Source organism: Oxyura jamaicensis, chromosome 22 (genome assembly GCF_011077185.1).
Source record: "Oxyura jamaicensis isolate SHBP4307 breed ruddy duck chromosome 22, BPBGC_Ojam_1.0, whole genome shotgun sequence".
NCBI classification, from domain to species: Eukaryota; Metazoa; Chordata; class Aves; order Anseriformes; family Anatidae; genus Oxyura; species Oxyura jamaicensis.
Window position 1 is genome coordinate 4,896,599 of NC_048914.1, and position 18,679 is coordinate 4,915,277.

Here is an 18,679-nt window from a genome sequence, read left to right on the forward strand (position 1 = left end):
GTTTGGATGAAATCAAGCCGATCCGTGGTGTTTGACAGTGTCTGGTGCGCGGGCTGTCAGGGGAAGTGATGTACAGCAGGAGAGCCCCGCCGAGCGCTCTGCCAAGTTCCTGCTTCGGGAGGGCCCGGGCGCTCGCCGCAGCCATCCCGCCTGCTCGGTGTGGGGCTGGGACAGGCGCCAGGGCGCTGACACCCCTCGCACCCACCTCGGGCTCGGGCAGGGGTGCAGAGCCCCGCGTGCGAGCGGCCGCATCCAGACCTCCTTCCTCCGCCCTCACGATCCCGCACAAGCGCTGCCGGCACGCCAAGCGCCTGTCCCGTGGTGGGGCAAGAGGAGGGGGAAAGGGCTCCCAGCTCCCAGCCCAGCCCGGGGATTTCGAGCCCCGCGGGCAGATGCTTCCACTCCATTTCCTGCACGCTCCGCTCGGCCGCCTCTCGGGGTGGGGGTTATTTCCTCCCAAGGAAACAGTTCATGGCTGGAAAGCTGCCCCCGGCTGCAGGGCCATCGGCCTCCCCTGGGATGCGTGTGTCCTTGGCATGGGGCGGGAGCAGGCAAAGCCCTGCCCGGGACAACCCCGGCCCCTCTGCCACCCACCAGCCGTGCTCACGGACAGAGCATCAAGGTGGAATTGCAAACAAGGCTTCCTGACGCTGCTGGCAGCGAGACAAAGCCCAGCTCCGAGCTGTGCAGAGCAGCCAGAGCCTGGGTCAGGGCCAAGAGATTGTCTAGGTCCTGCTCAGCCGGAGGGCTTTAAAAGGAGAGAAGGAGGAAGGCGAGGAGTGGAAGAGACAAAGGATGCTGCAGGAGCCAAACACGCGGCCAGGGGCTGAGCGCTCGGCGGCCACCAGTGCCCGGTGCCACTGGCCACGTGCTTGCGGTGCGGCTGTGGGCTCCAGTTGGGGTGTCTCCATCTCGGGGTTGGGGTGTCTCTGTCTCCTCGAGCTTGAAGCCCTCCCAGGAAGGGCAGAGGAGCAGAACATCCCTGCTCCGGGGCTGGCTGCTGCCCCGTGCCCATCCCTGGCCAAGCAAATCCCTGCAGCCTCCAGGCTTCGGCGTGACGGCAGGCACCAGCGGCGCTGCTGGAGTCGCTCTGCTTATTATCATATTTAATTGCCCTCCTGGTAACCCCAGGAAATGAGCAGAAGATTGTGATAGCAGCAGTTTCTGATGATGTAAACACGAGCTCCATCTCTCCCCGCCGCCTTGCCAAGCCGGTCCCAAGGAGAGCGGTGATTTATGGATGCCCCCAGCCCCGCTCCCCCTGCTCCCGGCTGCCTGGGCTGCGAGTTTAATCTCAGACTGTGAATTCAACATAAATCACTTGATTAAAAGCTCTACTTAATTTAGGAGGGGAGGGGGTGAGAGCGCAGCTGATCGATTTAATTTACACATGGCAATAGCAACAAGCAGATGCTTTTAAAAGGGCCGGGGAGACAGCGAGCACCGCGAGCCTGCAGCCTTAACCATTTCCTGGCTAAGGAGAGGGGCTGGTGGCCCCTCGCGGCGGGCGAGCCAGGACCCAGCCACGCTGCCAGCCCTGGGGACACCCCCACCACGTCCCCCCAAGGGCTCCCGGTGACGCCCGGAACCGCTCGGTGCTCCCTGGGAGCCGCAATACCTTTCCCAGGGCCGGCGCGGTTTCAGCGGGCAGCAGGTCAAATCTAAATGCGAACAGCCTGGAGCTGGCACCGGATCCGTCCTCGGAGGAGGAGAAGACAGCAAAAGTGCAGGGATCGACTCGGGGCTGACGTCAGGGCGGAGGGAGGGCTGCCCGCGGCCGCCCAGCTGGAGAGATCCCCGGCACCTTCGGGCAGGGGGGGCCCAAAGACACAAACCTCTCCCCCCGGCCTCCCAAGAGCCGCCCAGCTGCCGGCCCTGGGGTTCAGCCTCCTCTTCCTCGCGGGGTCCCGGGGTGCAGCTCCCGATGGGTGGCAGGGAGGGGTTAAGGGCCCCTCGGTCATCTCCAGCGCTCGAGGCTCGAGCCCAGCTGGCCTCGCGCACGGAGCTTTTGGCGAGGACGGCAGCACGCACGCGGCTGCCAGAACATCTGGCTGCACCCCCGGCCGAGCCCCCCTGCTCTGGGAGGGGGCTCCCTGCCCAGGGACGGAGCGGCTGCGGGGGGGAACGGCCGGGGGGGGTCCAGCCTGCAGGAGGGAAACACGTGGGGGTAACGCCGCCACCGCCATGGGCACCACGTGTTGGTGGCGGAGAGGAGGCAGAGGTGGTATCAGTACAGGGCGTTTTGAAGTCAGGAAAAAGAGGTCCCACCAGAACAGCCGGCGTTCTTCGTTAGCCTTTGAACTCTTCCTTCCCAAACGGGCAGCCCGGAGGAGCCGAGGACCCGCGGTGTCTCCCTGGGTTCAGGACCCGGCCGCACACGGGACGGGGACCAGGGCTGGCAAAACTCGTCTCCGCCACGGCTTGGTTAAAGTCTTTAATAATTACAAGAATTCCAGATTCATTACAGAAGAGTTTACAACAAATAATATTTCTCCATACAAAGGCAAAATAAACTTTTCAAGTAACAGCGCCCTGGCTCTGCAGCCCCGACGCCAGTGCCGGGGAGGGACGGGGACGCGCGCCCCCCACCAAGGCACCGCGGAGCCCTCCCCGCCGAGCAGCTCCGCGGGCTGGGCACCGGCACCGCCGGGCAGGGCAGGGCCCGGTGAGGGGTGCCCGGCACGGGGACACTCCCCGCAGCACTGGTAAGGCACAGGCGGGCATGGCCCGGAGGCGGGGGCTGCCCAGGAGCGGGGGGGGTCCGTGCTGTGCCAGCGCCCCGGTGTCTGGTGGCAGCTCCCGGTGACAGCTGGGGACACCGGGCAGCACCCGCACAGCGCCAGGAGGCTGCACCCGGCCCAGCACCGCCGGAGACCCCGGGGAGCCAGGGGAGGAAAGGCCATTTACACCATGACAACGTGCTCCCACAAGGCATCGACACATAATTATTATTGTTTAATACAACCCCATATAAAACTGAAGCAGCAGCAGCAATTCTTATTGAGGGACCTAAACTGAAATAGGTTTAGAACATAATTTAAAAAAATAAAAACAGCAAAAGTAGCAAAATATATGATTTTTTTTTATAGCAACTGATATCTACCAGCCACTAGTACCTTACTACCAAACTGGTATATCTCTGGTAACAACCCTTTTAAAAAGACATGTAAATATATATTCATATTTATACATATTTTTAGCTATGTACACAGGACTTTTGTTTTCAGCACTGGCTGTTGGCTGCCCCTGCTGCCGGTGCTGAGCAGATGCACGCGTTGCGTCTCCCTTCCGAGGTCCCAGGGGTTTGGTCAGCGAAGCACGTTGGTACCGGCCGCGGTGGGCTGGCGGGCCGGCCTTACAGCGCCGCGCACCGCGAGGTCCGTGCCGCGGGGACCCCTGCGCCATCCGCATGGTCGGGATCTCAGGCGGCGCGCGCCCGGCTCCCCATTTCCCCTGGGAATTCTCATCCCAGGAGGGGCGGCTGCTCCCCAGCAGGGCTCCGGGGGAGGGTTTAGGCTTAACCAAGTGGAGAGATTCGAGCGCAGACCTCATGGAAGAGTTTGAAAGAAAGAAAACGACCGACACCCGGAACACCAAGCGAAGCCTTTGGGCTGCAGAGTTCACAACGGAGGCGGCAGGAGAAGCTGGCACGAGACGTGGGTGGTTCTGGTGCCGGGATGCTGTGGCCGTGTCTCCGAGGCCCTCACGCAGCTCGGCACGGCCGGGCTGCGCGGCAGCACCCCCCCGGCACCGCGGCACGGGCGGGCGTCCGGTCCCTCGCTGGCCGTGCCAGCCTCAGTGTCGCTTCAGTCCGCCGTTGGTGTGCTGGGGGGGGTACTTGGGAAGGCACGGCTCGTCCGGCAGAGGGTCGTGAGAAAACACAGAGTCCTCCCCCGAGGAGCAAGTGGAGCTGCGGGTGTCCGGGAAGCCGGGCGAGTACTGGTCCAGCGGCACCGAGAGGTCCAGGTACTCCTGCAAGGGACGGGGCTCAGGCGGGGACGGCGCAGCCCCGGGGGGCTTCCGGATGGGGTGAGCGCACGGGGGCTCCCCTACCTGGTTGGAGGTCATGGCCACGATCCTGTCCAGGTCCTCCACCAGCTGCTTGAAGGTGGGGCGCTGCGAGGGGACGGCGTGCCAGCAGTCTCGCATCATCATGTACCTGGGGACCAAGGGGCGAGAGCTGAGCCGGGTCCCGCGGGCGCACGGGGAGCTCTGCACCGTGGGGTGGCACAGTCAGCCAACAGAGGTGGGATTCGGGGGATTTTGTGCTATTCTGTGCTCATCTCCTGCGTGGGAGGAAGGGAATGTCCCCACTGTGGGCACAAGGAAGGACACGGGGCTGTTTTGGTAGGACCTAACCAAAGCTGAGCTAGTCCCTGCTCTGGGGTCATTCTGGGATTCACTCCTGCTGAGGAATAACAAAGGGAGATGTTGATTATTGCAAACAGATTGAGCTGATGTTTTCGCAGGGCCGGGAACTGCTGGAAAAGTAACTCTGAACATCTGCCTTCCCCGGCGTGCACCTGCCTGCGCTCCGGGACGGGAGCACGAGGTTTGCCTCAGGTTTGCACGGGTGGCCCCCGGGCAGCCCCGGGGTGCATCGAGGGGAGCGGCACCGGTGGGGCACAGCACACGGCCACCCCCTGGCCCCCAGCCCGGCGCAGCACTCACAGCTCGTTGGTGCAATTGCTGGGCTTGTCCATCCTGTGGCCTTCCTTCAGCAGCTTGAAGAGCTCCTCCACCGGCACGCCGGGGTACGGCGAGCCGCCCAGCGTGAAGATCTCCCAGAGCAGCACGCCGAAGGACCACCTGCCGGGCGAGCACGCGGGGGGCACCGTGAGCCCGCTGCGCCGAGCGGGGGCACCACCGGAGAGCTTCGTGCACAGAAATTGGTTTGCTTGCTGCCGGGCCGTGCCCAGGGTACTCACACATCACTCTGATGAGTGTATATTCGGTCGAACAGGGCCTCTGGGGCCATCCACTTCACTGGCAGGCGACCCTGGGTAGAAGAAAATCCCCCATCAGCTCAGTGCCCCGAGGGAGCCCGTGGATCCGGAGGGGATAACTGGGAACCTGCCAGCATGGACTGGGCTCTCCAAGCGCTGCCTCCCCCTGCCTCCGCACAGCCCCTCGCCCGCGGCACTCACATTTGTCGTCTTCTTGTAGTAATCTATGTGGTGGATGTCACGGGCCAGCCCGAAGTCGGCGATCTTCATCACGTTGTCCTCGGTCACCAGGACGTTCCTGGCCGCCAGGTCCCTGTGGATGCACTGGGCAGAGCGCGGGGCTGTGAGCTGGTCCCGAAACCCCGGCGGCCCCCCCACGGCTCGGAGAAGGGGGCACACGGCCCCTTCCCACCCGGGGTCCCCATCCCGTCCCCAGTGCGGGGGGCCCTCACCTTCTTGGAGGCCAGGTACTCCATGCCCCGCGCCACCTGGTAGGCGCAGGACACCAGGTCCTTGAAGGAGAGCTGCTCCTCGGGGACGCGGGCAGGGTTGTAGCAGTACTCCATGCCGGGGGGGCGCCGCGCCTGCAGGTACTCGCGCAGGTTGCCCTTGCTCGCGTACTCCACGATGACGTAGAGGGGGCCTGCGGGCAGCGGGGCTGAGCGGTGCTGAGCGGGACCCCAGCCCCTGCACGGCCCCCGGGGGCTGTCCTCGCCCCCGCGGCAGCCGGGACGCCCCCTCCCCGGCCTCCCGCTCACCGTCCTGCGTGCAGGCCCCCAGCAGGTTGATGATGTTCTTGTGCTTGCCGATCATCTTCATCATCTCCATCTCGGAGATGAGGTCGGACAAATCCTTCTCCGTGGCGTCGGCTGCAGCAGCAGAGGTGCCGGTCGGGGCGGGGGCCAGGCCGGGTCCCCCCGTGCCGTGCACGCCCAGCCCCCGGCACCGTGCGGGTCCAACCCCAGCTCCCACCACCACTTACACTTGAGCATCTTCACGGCCACTTTGGTGACGCGGTTTGGCTTGTCCTTGTCGAGGCCGATGGCCTCCGCCAGCACCACCTGCCCGAAGCACCCTTCTCCCAGGGGCTTGCCCAGGATCAGCCTGCCGGGAGGACGGACAGACAGCCTGACACCGCGGGAAGGAGAGCGGGACGGCGGCCGGCACCCACCGGCGATCCCACCGCCCAGCCCTGCTCCCACCCTGCGGCACCCTCACCTGTCCCGGGGCAGCTCCCAGCGCGGGTCCTCGGGGAGCTCGTACTCGGAGACGCCGGCCAGCATGGGGGTGCCACTGGAGGAGAGCCGCGAGGGCCGCACCAGCATCACGCCCGAGTTCATGGAGGAGCTGGAGTCGGCCGACACCTGCAGCGGGGCCGTGGGTTACCTTCTCACAGCGCCTGGGGCCGCGGCCGGCCGCCCCCGCCGGGGGGACGGCGAAAACCGGGGCCCTTCGCCCCCCCAGCCCTGCCGGGATCCCGAACGCTGTCTGCGGGCACGGTGCCCCTGCAGCGCTGCTTCCCGGTCGGAGCGCGACTAAATTATTTTTAATTAATTTCCTGCTTGCTGATAGCACAAAAAGCACAGCCTGGGGGTCCTCCCGTCTCCTCGGTGGGTAAAACAGGCTCTTCTGCTCAAGCGTTAGGCTGCCATAAATCCTTCCGGCCCTCCTCACTACCCATGGGGACGGTCCCCACCCCGCACCATGCCGTGGGTGGGCGCAGGGTCCACACACAGCGTGGCAAGGGGTGGCCCTGGTGTCCCCCCCACCCTAACCCAGGGAAAAGGCGAGTCTCTGGGGGGAGCAGTAGGTGCAAACAAACCCCCTCTCTACTTTCTGTTACCTGTCTGCGCAGCGGGATGCTCTTGGCCAGCTTGTGCACGGCCAGCTGGCTGTTGAAGTCCGTCTTCTTGGTGGTGCTCTTCATCTTGTAGATGATGACGGTCACCACCATGCAGGAGATGAGGAAGGCGCCCGTGCAGTAGATGATGATCTCCAGGTAGAGGGGGGACGTCATCATGGCCGGCGTGTCCTCAATAGCTGGGTCGGCATGGGGGGGGCGTTAGCAGGAGCCCGCCCCGCGGTGCTGGGGAGACCCCGGCCCCTCTCCTCGCTCGGGGTCAACCCGGCCTGGGTGCAGCGGGGACCGGGGGGGCTGTGGGGAAGCTGCACGGGGACCCCTGGGCTGCATCCGCAGGCAGGCACCTGGGGCGGGGGAGGCAGGATGGGGCCCCGGGCTGGGTCAGCTGAGAGGGGTGTGAAGTGGGGGGACGGTGCCTGTCCCCACTCCGTGCGGGACGGGATCGCGCTGGTGGCTCCGCATGGCCGAGCTCCCCTGGGGGTGTGTGTGGGGATGCTCCCCTGCATCGCCCCGTGGGGTCCCTGCCGCACTACGGAGCTGTGCCCACGTTCGGAGCTGGGCGTCCCCCGGGGCCTGCGCTTACGGCGGGGTGGAGGGGGCCATGCAGCAGTGCCAGCTCTGCGGGGGTCCGGGCGTTACCGGTAACACCGGGGCAGCTCAAGCGGAGCAGCCAGAAGCGCCTCCAGCAGCAGCAGCCTGCTGGGACCCCGGGCCGCTGGGGAGGGGTCCCAGCCCCGCGTTGGTGGCTCCAGTGGCACAGGAGGCGCCGGTGCCATGAGTGGCTCAGGGCAGCTGCAGCTGCACAGCCCGCGGCAGCCACAAACCACAATCAGCAGCAGGGGAGCTGCTGTTGCCCCCCCCCAGCACCCCCAACCTGACCCCCAGAGAACAGAGCCTCAGAGAGAGGTGGAAGAGTGGAAACCTCCTGTCCCTGCAGCCACCACCTCCGAGCTGACCAAGCAGCGGCTGATAACGGGGAAAGTTTTTGGCTGGGAAGCAGGGACCAGGCGGCGCCCCAAAAACTTTCCCTGGCTGCTGTTATCAGCCGTGGGGCCGGGCAGCATCGATGGCAGGCAGCAGCATCAATGCGCCCGGCGCAAAGCGACACAGCCCGGCGAGCACCCACACCGCGGGGCAAGGCCAGCTCCTCGCACACGGGGCCGGGCAGCACCCCCAGCGCCCCCCCAGCCCCCTGCTGCCGGCGTGTGCCCGGGATGCCGGCCCTGCCCCGGGTCCAACCCGGGTTAAAAGCAGCCGGGTATGCATTGCCGGGCGGGGGCCGCACGTCCCTTCCCCTGCCCGCCGGGGAAGCGCCCTGCCCCGGACCGCAATGCATACGACACGTGGAAACGAGGGAGGAAAGGGACAGGAAAAGGAGTATATACCTTCGAGAACTGTCAACCATGCAGAGTGATGGGAGATCCCAATAGAATTACCCGCCAAACATGTATACTCCCCAGCATCCTCAAAAGAGACATTCCTTAAGTGAAGGACTTCCATTTCTTTGTCTGTCGTGTTAACGCCAGCCGTCTAGAAGGAAAAATGGAAGCAAAAAACGGAGAAGCAAACGACATGAGATCTTCTGGGAAGCAGGCCAGAGAGGAGGGAGCACAGTCTCATTTGCCAGACCCCCGGGAGCAGACAGAGACCACTGCAGACCTGTTAAAGAGACCCTCAGGATGACCACTCATCCAGCGGCCCTAAGGAGATGCCGGTTAAAAACCCTTCACCAAACGGAGTGTCCTGCCCATCGGAGCATGCTGGCAATGGGCTACATGGAAAAATAGACCTCCGGGAGAGCCGGCCGGCTGAGTGTCGGGACGTGGGGGGCACGAGGACGGAGACAGGAGGGAGGGCAGGGACAGCAGCACAGACCCGGCACGGCCGGGCAGCTCCGGTGGCTGCGCAGTGGGGTGGGAAGCACACGGGGTGGGGGGAGGACAGCACAAAACCTAGCCGGCCTCGCTGGGTATTTTTCCATGGCTTTTTGCACCAGAAATACAGCAGAAACAAGAGAGCCCAGAGTTTTGTTCTCCACCGCTGGGGACGGACTGTCCAAGGAAGCATCCCACTGGGCGTCCTTCCGATTACCTTTTGCCAGAGGTCTGGTGACAGTGAGCCACGCAGACTGGTTGGCCTCGCCAATATAATTGGAAACCTTACAAACATACTCCCCGCTCTCCGCCTCTGTCACATTATACAGGGTCAGCACCTCCGCATCAGAGCTATTAATTCCCGAGTGCTGGAACAGACCAACAACAGACGAGTCACATCGACGGCGTCACAACTCGCGGCGCCCGGAGCATCGGCGCCCGCTCCGCCGGCACAGCGAGCCGGGGGCTGCCCCCAGCCGGCACCACCACGGGCGGCAGGGCTGGGGGGCACGGGCAGGGGGGCAGCAGGCGAGGGACCGCAGCGCTGCTCCCTGCTGCATCGCCTCCAGGGGCACGGGCAGGGACAGCCGCGCTCCCTGGGGTCCGGGGCGAGGATGGGGACAGGCGAGCCCCCCGGGTGCTGAGCGGCTGGTGCACGGAGGGCGCTGCTCCTGCCTGGATGGAGCAGGGCGCAGCCATCCATCCGCCTCCGTGCTGGCTCCCAGGGCCCCCCCAGCCCCACGGCGTGCACCTTCAGGGCGCCACAAGGATTGAGGCACCCCCTGCACGCTGCCCTCCCTGCTCCCTGCCCACCTCCCACCCCCGGAGCGCAGCGCACAGGGCTGGGGGTGGCTCTGGGGCTCCGGCGGCCTCGATGCCACCCATCGGGGTCCGTGGCTCTGTGGGACCCCGGCTGTGCCCGGGGGGACCCTGCAGGGAGCTGGGCTGGGGCAGCCCGGCGTGCGGCTTTACCTTCAGGATCTGCACGTAGGGCAAGTTGTCGGGGCCGATCTTGCTGCCGTTCACCTCGATGTGCTTCAGCCACTGGATGTGGGGCTGGGGGTCGCTGTACACCTTGCAGACAAACTCCACGTTGCTGCCCAGGGCCACCGTCTTGTTGGCAGGGAGCCCTGCCTGCAGGATGGGCCGGTGCGGGGAGCGCTCTGCAGGGGCCGGAGGGACGGGGCTGCCTTACCACGGGGCACCCCGCAGCCCCCCGCGTGGGGACCCCCGCTCGGGGGGGGCCGTGACTCCCCTGTTCCCAGGGGTCTCCTCCCGCAGCCCCAGGGAGCGGGGACAGGTGACATCCGGGTAGGTGACACCCTGGTGCGGGGACTTGGCTACCTATTGGGGGGTCAGAGGTCAAACAAACCTAACGAGGGCCCCGGCCGTTAACAAAGCGGCTGCCACTGTGGTGAGTCAGCATTAACAAACCCCTTTGTTCACCTCGCTGACTGTTCCCTTCAGTTTGCTCAGTGTAATCAAATTAAATCACATTTTTAATGGTTCATTTACTGGCATTTAGAGCAGCTCCACATGTGGAACTGCTCAGACCAGCCTTCCCAGCTGGGAATTATGGCTAATAAGGCGATTAGAAAAAGTTTCTGTCTGGTCTATGAAATTATTTCCACCACAATTAAAAACCCCCAGAACGGCTCGGGGTGAACCTTGCGCCTCGCCTGGTCTGCACCAGGGGGCATCCAGCGCGTCCCCTCCCCGCGTCCCCGTCCCGTGCTGGGGACAGGCGGCTGGCCAGGCTCAGCACCCACCCGGCTCGGGGGAGATGAGCAAGGGGCGGCCGTGGGGCCGGGGCCGCTTTGGGAGCAGCAGCTGGACTGGCAGAGCCCAGCGGTGGCCATGCTGGCGTTGCCCCCCCAGCGTCATCCTCACCCACGACATCCAGCTGGTAGGTGTGGTTGATGCTCCCGTATTTGTTCTCCACGATGCACGTGTAGTTGCCCTTATCGGACGGCACCACCGAGTCCATGATGATGCTCCAGGTTGCGTAGCGGACCTGGGGGCAGGGAGGCCACGTTAGGTGCGAGGCGCCGGGCGTGCGTGTCAGAGCCGGCTCAGCCCCCCCGGCCCCCGCCTCGCCGGCACGACATAAATCTGGCTTTGAGGTCACCTTTCCCCTCTCCTACAGAGGGGCCGTAATTGCTCCCAGCTGTCCCAGGACAGCCTCGCCGCGGAGCCGGGCAGCAGACGCCGTGAGCTGAGCGCGCCGGGCTCGCGGGGCGCAGGGCTGCCCGCTCCGAGGGAACAGAGCGGCATTGTTCTGCCCCGCGAGGGGACCCCGCGCCGGGTCAGCGGGCAGGGCGCAGCGCATCCCGGGGCGACCTGGGTGCTGCTGACCGAGCGTTTTTCCTCCCGGCCCATCCGGGAGCTCGGCGGGTCCCCGGGTGGCTCAGCAGGGCTGCGAGCGCTCCCAGGTCCCTCCTGGCCAGAGGCTTCCAGAGCAGCAGTGCCCCACGGAGTTTTGAAGGGATGAAGAGAGGGGACGGTGCCCCCCCGCAGGGCAGCTGTGGGGTGCCGGGGCTGGAGGTGGCCCTGGATGCTGGAGGAGCACCCAGGATGCGGGAGGAGCACCCAGGACGCAGGAGGAGCATCCCAGGGTGGATGCTCCACAGGGGGATTAGCAAGGCTGGCCAAGGCCGGCTGGTTTTCTCCTTTCCCCTCCCCCAAAGGTTGAGGCTGGTGCAAACATGACCCAGAAGCAGGTCACTGCCGTGGGTCTATTTTGCAACAGGAATGTCAGGGGGCCCATCTGCCCCTCTGGAGGCCCGGGGCTGTGCAAACAGGCGGCTCGGTGCCTCTTAAGCTGCAGAGCCCATTCATTTCCCCCTCCTCCCCGCGCTGCCCCAGAGCGAGCCCCCCGCCCGGCCCCTCGAGGTGCTCACGGAGCCCGGACCCATCAGGACGGAGCCTGTACAGCCGCAGCTGGGTGCTGCCCCAGCCCGCAGCCATACCTTGTATCCCCCGATGCGGTGGTCGGGCTTGAACTCCTTGCCATTCTTCAGCCAGCGCAGCGTCGGGTTGGGCGTCCCGCCCGACGGGCACTTGAATTTCACCGTCTTGGCGGCGGGGACCGCGTGGAGCTTCTTCTCCATCTTCTCGGGATAGGTCCAGTAGGGAGCTACGGCCTCTGGGGAGCCATAGCGGTGGGTTCAGCATGGCGGGCGCAAGGCACAGGGCAAACGGCTGGGGTTTGGGCACTGGGAGCGCTGGTGTTTGCTCAGGGTTCAACGCTGGGGACGCCTGGGGCAGGACGGGGGCAAGGTGCGAGGCACATGCCCAGCCTGGCTGCAGCAGTAGCCTCCCCATCACAACCCAGTGCTGCTGTGCCCCGGGGCACCCAGGGCTCCCCCATCGAGCCCTCGCTGACACCAGGTGCCATGGGCTGGAGCAGGGCCCCCTGCCCACCCTCTCTCGCCTACCCTCTCCTGGGGGCCCACGTGTGTGCCCAGCTTCCCCTTGCCCCCACCAAAACAGCCAGGGCAGAGGGGAGGACGGGCCAGGGCAGCATGGGGGCAAACCCATCTGGCAAACGTACGGTTCTGCTTGGTGTTATCGGCCTCCTTCTCCTCTGAGGAGGAATCGTCTTCGTCGTCATCATCCTCCGCAGAGGGGAGCGCGTCTGCAAGAGAAGAGACGCCCGGCTGAGTGCCCGCCCGCGGACCGGCCCTTCCTCCTGCACGGGACCTGACACCAGGGCAGCACCGAGGCACGGCGGGGAGCTGCGAGGCTCCTGGTGGCACAGCCAGCAGGGCCCCGGCTAGCAGTGCCTGCTGTCCAAGTGCAATCTGCCCCCAGAGGCTGATTTTGGGCTCAGGAAAGCATTGCCCCATGCTGCGCCTCCAAGCACCACACCTTGCCCGTGCCTGGTGACACCAATCCATCCGGGAGCCCCTAAGGCTCAGCCGACACCTCCCGACCCTCAGCATTTGTTCTCCACCATCATGCCTCAAAACCACCAAAGCGAACCTCAGCCTGATCCCAGCGCGTGCTCCCTGTGGCGGTCGGACGTGCAGCCCTGCCAGCCCGTGCAGACAAACACACGTGTCCCCACGCATGCACCCTGTGGGCTCGCAGGGGCCCCGAGGGCGTCGGACACCATCTGTGCTCCCCCCCGGGAGCCTCAGCCTCCCCCTGCCTCGCGGGGCCAGCAGGAGCACCCGGCGGTGCCCTTCTGCAGAGGTCTCTGTGCACCACGGTCCTGGCCAGCCTGTGCCCAGCCTGTGCCCCGCGTGGACCCAGCAGGCGCGACGTCCCCAGCTGCCCTCCAGGCACGGCAGGGAGCCCTCACACCAAGCCAGCGGCTCCCCCAGGCACCCCACAGCGCAGGTCCCAGCTCCGCAGCCGGGCTCTGCGGCCGTGCCACGCGTGTGGAGCGCGGTGCTGTCGGGGTCGGTGCGGGGCCGGGACCCTCGGCCAGCGCCCGGAGTCGCCGCCGAACAAACCTGCGCGTGGCGGCGGGCATGCAAACGCGTGCGCACGGGCACTCCGCTCCTCGCTCCACCTGGGGTGCCCCTTCCCTGCGCCGCTACGAACCTGAGACGTTCACGGAGAAGTAGGTGGTCTCGCTCCCCGAGGGGCTGTTGGTCATGCAGGCATAGAGCCCGGAGTCCTCGGGCACAGCGTCCCTGACCTCTACCTCCTCCCCGGTAATGCGCGTCCGGTTGTTCTCGGCCAGCTGGACGCCGTCTCGCACCCAGTTGATGCTCTGGACGTCATCCCGCAGCCGGCAGCGCAGCTGGAGGAGGTCCCCGGGGTGGGCCGAGTAGGACTCCACTTCGATTTTCGCTTTGGGCAGAACTGGAGGAGTTAGAGGAGAGAGAGAGAGAGAGAAGGGAAAAAAAGAAGGAGAAAAGAACTAGAGACAAAAGGACACCAAGCTGCTGAGGGGCTGTGTTAATGAGGCGACATGCGCTGCTGGGACACTGCCGGTGGCCCCGGGGCTGGCTGGCCCCGAGCGCGGCCACGCAGCCTGCGGGGCGCAGGGAAGCAGAGGCAGAGGCTGAAAGCAGCCGAAGCGGCACCAAGCGCCTGGCCCCAGGGCACGGCGAGGCGGCAGCCGGGGAGCTGAAAACCACCAAGTGCCCTCGGTCTCTGCCTGGCCCGGTCCCTCGCAGAGGGAGCGTGCTGTGGCAGGGATTTAAAATGGGGGAGAAATGGGCAACCTGAAACACCTCGGCCCGTGCTAGCAGCTTGGGCAGGGCCGGGCTGCAGTGTCTGAACCCCACTGAGCTCTGCAGTGGCTCTGCCCCGCTGCTGCTCACAGGCCCCGGGGTGCCCCCTGCCCAGGAGCGGTCTCAGCCAGCGAAGCGGGCCCCGGGGTCCCCATGCTGCAGGGACCCCGCTCCGGTCAGAGCGCCTTGGGGAAGGGCAGAAGGCCGGGTCAATTAGGGGGGGCAGCAGGCGGGGTGCGAGGCTCAGCGAGAGCGGCAGCGCTGGGAAAGCTCAGCCCAGGGGAGCTCCGGCCAAGCAGGGCCAGCGGGGTGCTCCTCGCTTGCAGCTGTCCTGAGATGTTTGTGCGAGCAGCACCAGGACCCTGTCTGTCCATCCTGGGGCTAGGCGGGCTGCTCTCTCCTGTCCCTGGTGTCGCAGACAGGGCCGTGTCCCCCAGCGCTGCCCTCGCCCGGCAGTGCCGGTGCACAAAGCTGTTGGTCCCCAGGTGCTGGGCTCGGCGCAGATGTCCGGGTTTCAAACAATCTCTTCCAATTCCCTGGCCCAAGGAAGGGCTCAGCCAGGTGCAGCTCTGGCTTCCAGTGCCAGCACCACAGGTTTTCTTGCAGACCTCACTATTTCCACAGGCACCGACGTGCAGGGTGGGAGCAGCCACGTTCCTACGGTGTCTTCCTGGTCCTCGCCGCTCTCTGGGCAGTGACCGGCCAGCTTCAGGCTGGCTGAGAGCAAAAACTGCCCTCTTCTGCTTCTCCAGCTCAGCTCCAGCTTTTCACAAGGCAGTCCCAAAGCAAATCCTCGGGAACACCTTCTGCACGTGCCAAGGTTCAGAACGACTTCCAGAGGTCCCTTCCAGCTGTGACCATTCATTGATCCTGGGATTCCCTCGCAAGAGCCCTCGGGACTGCCCGGCTGCCAGCACCCCAGCAGAAGCACGTGCCAAACCTTCGTGGGCAAGCCCAGCAGGTGCCCATCGCCTGCTGCTGGAAACGAGAGCTCAGGCTTCCAGCTCTGCGCTCTGCCTCCCGGCCACTTCTGTCCTCGCACCTCTGGGAGGCTTCAGGGGAAAACCATCTGGGAACAGCCTGAGAGTTTCTCTCTTTTGCTTAACACCTAACTGAAAACAGCTTGCTGGGGAAGAGTTCAGCGCTTTCCTTGACTGCGAGAGGACCAAAGCCAGGTTTAGCAGCGGGGTTACACGGCGCTGCGGCGTGGAAGATGGAGGCTGGCGGAGCCCCGTAGCTGGTGGGGGACGAGCCTTGCTTTCGCAATCGTGTTTTCCCTGTGTTTTCCTCCCGCAGCCACACCGGACGGGCACTCCTAGCAGCTCTGATTTGTGTTTCAAAGGATTAGTCACAGGCAGCACCCAGCACACGCAGTGCAGCAGCTCTGTCCCGCCTGTGTCCGAGCACCACGGCACAACACCACTGCATCCTCCTGCCCGTCCTGCCCGCCTCTCAAACACAGCAAGGTCAGCCAGCAAAAAACAGCCTCGAAAACCCCAAACAAAACCAGGAGCAGCAGCCAGAGCTGTCTGTCCCTTGTTTCATGCCCTCCAGCTTTGGGCTCGGGTCTAAACTCCTGCAGCCCCCAAACACCTCCCAGACGGACCCATGGATGGGGAGAGCTTCGAGACCCCCACCTGCTGCCGGGGCTCGGGGGGCTCACGGGGGTGCTGCCCACACCATTGTGCCTTTCAGAGTCGGTGCCCCCTGGCCGTGCCCTGCGAGCCCGGGGCTGCTTTGCATCAGCAGCGTGACCGGGGAGGCACAGGGGCGTGATGGACGGGGCGCTCCCATGACAGAGAGGGGAGGCCGAGGGCAAGGCAGGATCCTGCCCTTCGGTAACCCAAAGCACATCTCTGGCACTCGGGGATAAGGCGGAAAACGCGGCATGGTGGGAACGGCCTGAAAGCGAATTCACAGGCTAATGAGCATGTCCAGGTTAGCTCCCCCCCGGGCGGCAGCGGGACAATGCGGCTGCCGGGGCGGCCCTGGCATGCGTACAGCGCCGCAGCCTGCGGGGATGGCCGGGCTGGCACCGCCGCAGCCGGTGTGTGCCGTGCCCACGCAGCCCCTGCGAAAACACGGGCACGCTGAGGGCAGCGTGGTGCCCCGGAGCACAGTGCCCGCGGCGGGGACTGGCTTGCCCCCACCTGTGTTAATTAGGGTGAGCCCGTTTGATCGCTGGACTCCTTCAGCCTGAGACGTCTCTTTCATACGCTCTGCTTTCCTGTAACTGAAACCAAGCCAGCAGGTGCAGCTCCTCCGGAGAGCCGCCGGCTGCTCCGAGCAGGGTGCTCGCAAGCCCGCAGCGAGCCCCGCTAGCGAAAGCTTAATCAGCCGGACAAACGGTCGGCTCCGCTCGGGCCTGGCCCGTCCCGTTACTGCTTGGCAAGGAAGCCAAGCGGAGGAAGCAGAGCACGGTGCTGCTCGCCCAGCCCTCACGGGGCGCACGGGGGGTGCTGGGGGCTCCGTGCCTGCTCCCAGCTGCAGCAGGGGGGCTCCAGCTCCCTCCAACCCCTTGTCTGCCAGCTGCCCTGCACGGGGAGGAGAAACACCCACCCAAAACACAAATAAGGCGTAAGAGAACAAATGCAAACTCCCTGCAAAGCTTCCCTGCTCCCCCCGGGGGCCCTGGGTACCCGTGTACCCGCCATCCCAGCACTGCTTTGCCCCTCTCCCAGCCTGAGCCTTCCCAAGCGCCCAGCCCCCTGTGGCTGTGGGCCTCTTGCAGGCAGCACCGCAGGGAAGACGAGGAATTTGGGTCCCCAGGGACGCTGAGGAGCCCCCAGAGCAGCTCCAGGAGCAGATATGCTCTGCAGGGCTGAGGATGGGACTTTCAGCTGAGATTCTGGTTCTGTTCTTTTTTTTTTTTCTTTTTTTTTTTTTTTCTGTGGGTTTTAAGGCAAAGCCGCCAGCTCCAGCGTCACTGCACAGGCCTGGAGAAGGCAGCACAACGCACGTTAAATCTGGCACATCTCAACTATCCACCATTCAACCTGAATTCCTCAGCCTGGGGAGGAATGCTGAGCTTCCCGTTGCAGAGGGGGCTGGTGGAGCCCCATCCCATCCCACAGGGGAAGAGGGCACCCACAGCCCGCGGGGGGCCCCACGTCCCACGCGAGGAGGGGCGATCCCGGCCCCGGAGGAATGCGCCTTCGCCTTGAAGCGAGCCCGAGCAGTGGATGCGTGGTGTAACGGCAGAGCCGCCTGCAGCCGTTTTATTGCCTGGTCCCAGCTTTGAAATGGAACCCAGCGCAGAGTTCAGCGCGGCGAGCGCGAGCCAGATGGAGAGTGTCACCGCGTTCCTCGAACTGTCACCGCTCCCCCAGGCATGGCCCCTGCCGGGGCAGCGGGCCGGGGCCGCCGGGGTGGCGCAGATTAACCTTTCCCCCTGCTCCCAGCGCAGCCCGGCCGCTCGCCCGCCCTCCTTCCACCCCCCGGAGGATTTTGCATGCAAATGGCCCCGCGCCAGAGCCGGGGCCGTCAGAATGCAGAAGTTCTGCATTCAGCCCTGACAAAACAGCGCGAACCGCTGTGTTTGCCAGAGCGAGCGCAATAAAGCGGCCAACAAAGCGGCGCAGGAACAATCCGGGCTGAATGGCCGCGAGCAGCGGGTCCGGCCGCCGGTTGCCCTGGAAACCCCACCAGGGCTCACTGAAGGTATTTCCTGAAGAAAAAGCACACACATGCCCCACAGCTCTGCTAATCCCAACAGGAAGCGCTTACCGGGACGTGGGGATTGGCTTCTTTCTTATTTAAAAAGTGCCTCTCCCTGCTCGCCCCCGCAGCTGCCCCTGGGCGCACACGGAGGTGGCCAAGCGGCCCCCGTGGCATCCCTTGGGCCAGGGGTCCCGCCACGCCTGCCCAGGGGGTCCCACTACCCCTGCCCGGGGAACAGGGAGATGCCACAGGGCACACGCAGAACCACCACTGGTTTCTTCTCCCAGGCCTTGCCCGGTGCCCTCTCCCATCCAGCTCTCCAGCAGCAGAGGCGAATCGCTGGGCAGCCCTGGGCACGCTGCTCGGCCGAGCCAGCACTGAACTGCAGCAGCGCGAGGAGCAGCGGAACGACATGAAGCACTGTGACATGAAGCAGCATTTCAGTACTGGGCACGCTGGCAGCTGGCGAGGCCGCCGGGGTGAATGCTCACCTTCCCCCCGGGATGCACCGGGAGCCAAGGAGCCCGCAGAGCAGCAGCTTGGGGCAGCCGGGGGTCCCGCACATCCCTGGGGACCCACACACGTGCCTGTGGCTGTTTGCAATAAGCAAGGGGTTTGCCGGGGCCCCCGCTCGCTGCCCAGATGGAGCCGAGCCGTGGGGACCCCGCTCCTCTCCCCCGGAGCTGCGGGAGGGGACGCAGCAGCGCCTCGCGCACCCCGGGCACGGTGAGATCCCAGGGGGGCAGCGGCCAGCCCCACGCACACGGGGCAAGGCACGGGGCAGCTCCGCAGCCCGGGCTCCGGCCGAGCGCTGCTGCCTTTCCCAAAGACTCATATTTCTTTTTTTTTTTTTTCCCTCCTCAATTAAGGGCTGGAGTGACAGCATCCGAGTGGAAAGGCGGGAGGCGGGGAACAATGCCTGCTCGACAGGCTGGGAGGGGAAGGGAGCAGCGTGATGCCCCAGCGGACACGGCCGTGCCCCGGGGACAGAGTGGCTGCAGCAATGGGGGGCCAGGGCAGACGCCCCCCCCAGCCAGTGGGCTCACGGGTGCAGGTGGGGGCTTCTGCCCCGGGGGGGGCCCCCCCCCCCCCCCGGGGGGGCGGGGGGGCGGGGGGGGGGGGCGGCCCCCCCCCCCCCCCCCCCCCCCC

General features: G+C 65.5%; 1 protein-coding gene and 1 long non-coding RNA gene across 6 annotated transcripts in view; one reads left to right on the forward strand and one right to left on the reverse strand.

Annotated features, from left to right (window-relative positions):
* Positions 1–3,076: 3,076 nt before the first annotated feature.
* The window catches only part of FGFR1 (fibroblast growth factor receptor 1), a 22,589-nt gene continuing 6,986 nt past the window's right edge, over positions 3,077–18,679 (reverse strand). Inside the window, exons 3-18 of one of the 5 annotated variants that reach the window (XM_035345247.1) lie at positions 13,233–13,484; positions 12,235–12,318; positions 11,651–11,826; positions 10,572–10,695; positions 9,654–9,844; positions 8,193–8,337; positions 6,784–6,986; positions 6,165–6,310; positions 5,929–6,050; positions 5,705–5,815; positions 5,399–5,589; positions 5,148–5,270; positions 4,929–4,999; positions 4,672–4,809; positions 4,054–4,159; positions 3,077–3,972 (exon numbers count right to left, since the gene is read on the reverse strand). In XM_035345247.1, the coding sequence (XP_035201138.1) occupies positions 3,796–3,972; positions 4,054–4,159; positions 4,672–4,809; positions 4,929–4,999; positions 5,148–5,270; positions 5,399–5,589; positions 5,705–5,815; positions 5,929–6,050; positions 6,165–6,310; positions 6,784–6,986; positions 8,193–8,337; positions 9,654–9,844; positions 10,572–10,695; positions 11,651–11,826; positions 12,235–12,318; positions 13,233–13,484 (2,360 nt within the window). In that variant the 3' untranslated portion in view covers positions 3,077–3,795. Of the gene's footprint in view, positions 3,973–4,053; positions 4,160–4,671; positions 4,810–4,928; positions 5,000–5,147; positions 5,271–5,398; positions 5,590–5,704; positions 5,816–5,928; positions 6,051–6,164; positions 6,311–6,783; positions 6,987–8,192; positions 8,338–9,653; positions 9,845–10,571; positions 10,696–11,650; positions 11,827–12,234; positions 12,319–13,232; positions 13,497–18,679 lie in introns of all 5 variants that reach the window. The other 4 variants (XM_035345246.1, XM_035345245.1, XM_035345250.1 and 1 more) reach the window with 4 other exon arrangements.
* Positions 7,403–18,679, forward strand: part of LOC118177507 — a 27,521-nt gene continuing 16,244 nt past the window's right edge. Inside the window, exon 1 of the long non-coding RNA XR_004755822.1 lies at positions 7,403–7,545. This is a non-coding gene — a long non-coding RNA (uncharacterized LOC118177507). The remainder of the gene's footprint in view (positions 7,546–18,679) is intronic.